This window comes from Mesitornis unicolor, unplaced genomic scaffold, assembly GCF_000695765.1.
Source record: "Mesitornis unicolor isolate BGI_N332 unplaced genomic scaffold, ASM69576v1 scaffold38704, whole genome shotgun sequence".
NCBI lineage: Eukaryota > Metazoa > Chordata > Aves > Mesitornithiformes > Mesitornithidae > Mesitornis > Mesitornis unicolor.
The window spans coordinates 634-2,265 of NW_010182831.1; the positions used below are offsets into that span (position 1 = coordinate 634).

At 63.1% G+C, this 1,632-nt stretch overlaps 1 protein-coding gene across 1 annotated transcript in view; it reads right to left on the reverse strand.

Annotated features, from left to right (window-relative positions):
* Window positions 1–118: 118 nt before the first annotated feature.
* Window positions 119–1,632, reverse strand: part of RNF41 (ring finger protein 41, E3 ubiquitin protein ligase) — a gene marked incomplete at its 3' end in the record, with an annotated part of 2,821 nt that continues 1,307 nt past the window's right edge. The window contains exons 2-3 of the mRNA XM_010183918.1: window positions 902–1,173; window positions 119–254 (exon numbers count right to left, since the gene is read on the reverse strand). Of these exons, the coding sequence (XP_010182220.1) occupies window positions 119–254; window positions 902–1,173 (408 nt within the window). The remainder of the gene's footprint in view (window positions 255–901; window positions 1,174–1,632) is intronic.

Below are 1,632 nucleotides of genomic sequence, written 5' to 3' on the forward strand. Positions count from 1 at the left end.
CGGGCGGTGCGCGGCTCAGGCCGCTCTGCAGCCGCTTTTTGGGGCTTTTTTGGGGTCTTTTTTGGGGTGGGGTGTCCAAGGAGATGAGCAACCCCTCCCACGAGGACACAGGACCTACCTGCTCAGCCAGCTGATGCTTGTGCTCCGCCGAGGTCTTCTCCAGCTCGGCGATCCTGGTCTGCTGCTGCTGCACCACGGACCTCAGGTGCTTGATGCAGTTGTGGTTTGGCAGCTCATCCTTGGGCATTTCCAAGCTGTGGAGCGTTACACAAAACAAAGAGGGGGAGGCCTCGCATTAGGGAGAGTCCTGGACCAGAGCACAGCCCCCAGCCCAAATCCCACCTGACAGGACCCCAGGGACCCCAGCGCTGCACCCTCAGTGTGACCCGAGCCAAACTGGGGGGAGCTGTGGGACCAAAGCAACCCCAGCTCAGCAGGCAATGAGAATTTCCCCCCTCCCCATGATCAGGTCCAGGTCCAGGACCCTCCATGGGCCTGATCCAGGCTCTGGCCCCGTTCGAGGGATCCCATAGGGTCCTGGTCACAGCACGCGAATGGGATGGACGTTGGCACCGGGAGCACGGTGCCAGGGCCAGACTGGATCCCACCACACACAGGAGGGAGCCACGCTGGGCTGGAGCGGCTCTGGGTGGATTCAAAGAGGCCCCAGGACCCCGTTTCCAGCAGTCAAACACCCCCCAAACCCCAGCAATGAGCAGGAGAGCCCAGGGTTGTGAACCAAGTCTAAAAGCAAACAGGTTTGGCTAAAAAATTTCCCCTTCCCACGCCTTTCTGCAGCACCACGGCCTCCAGAGCCCCCTGACCCCCCGAGATCCACGCCTGGGGGGCAAAGGGGTGACCCCCACTCTGCAGCAGAGCCCCCCCCCAGGGCCATCCTCACCCGCAGCCCTGCTCGCAGGTCACCGGGCGCTTGGGGTTGTGCTCGCAGTCGTTGAGGTGAGACATGAGGTTGTCGAGCCGCACCACGGCCGTGCAGCCGAAAACGGCGTTGTCGCAGGTGATCTGCAGCTTGGAGAGCATGTTCCGCATGATCCGCGGCACGGGGCGCAGGTGGGCGACCGTCACCACGCTGCGGTCCACGGGGCACGTCTGCTGCTGCGAGAACCACTGCGTGATGCAGGCATTGCAGAAGGCGTGCTCGCAGTGAGGAGCCTGCGGGCACAAAGAGCCACGCGTTAACGGGGGGGGGACATGGCCGCTGGGTTCTTTTGGGGAGCGGAGAAAGGTCCCGGGTCTGCGAGGGGAGCACAGCGGGGGAAAGAGGCAGCTCCATGCACAAATAGTGTGACCCAACGCTGGGGGTGCCCCATTGAGGTCCCTGCTCATCCAGACCCGTGGTGTCTTGCAGATCGGCCTCCCCCGGGGCTGTGCTCCTGCCCTGCTCCCCCAGGCGCTGCTGGGAAGGGCACAAGGCAGAGCACGGTGCTGAATTTAAACGGTTTTGCAGGGCGTTACAGGAGCACAGCATCTGAGGGGTTGGGAGGGACCTCAAAAGCTCCCCCAGTGCAATCAGGATCCAGAGCAGTCACACAGGAACACGGCCAGGGCTTTGGGTGTCTCCACAACCTCTCTGGGCAGCCTGGGCCATGCTCTGGACCCTCACACTGACAA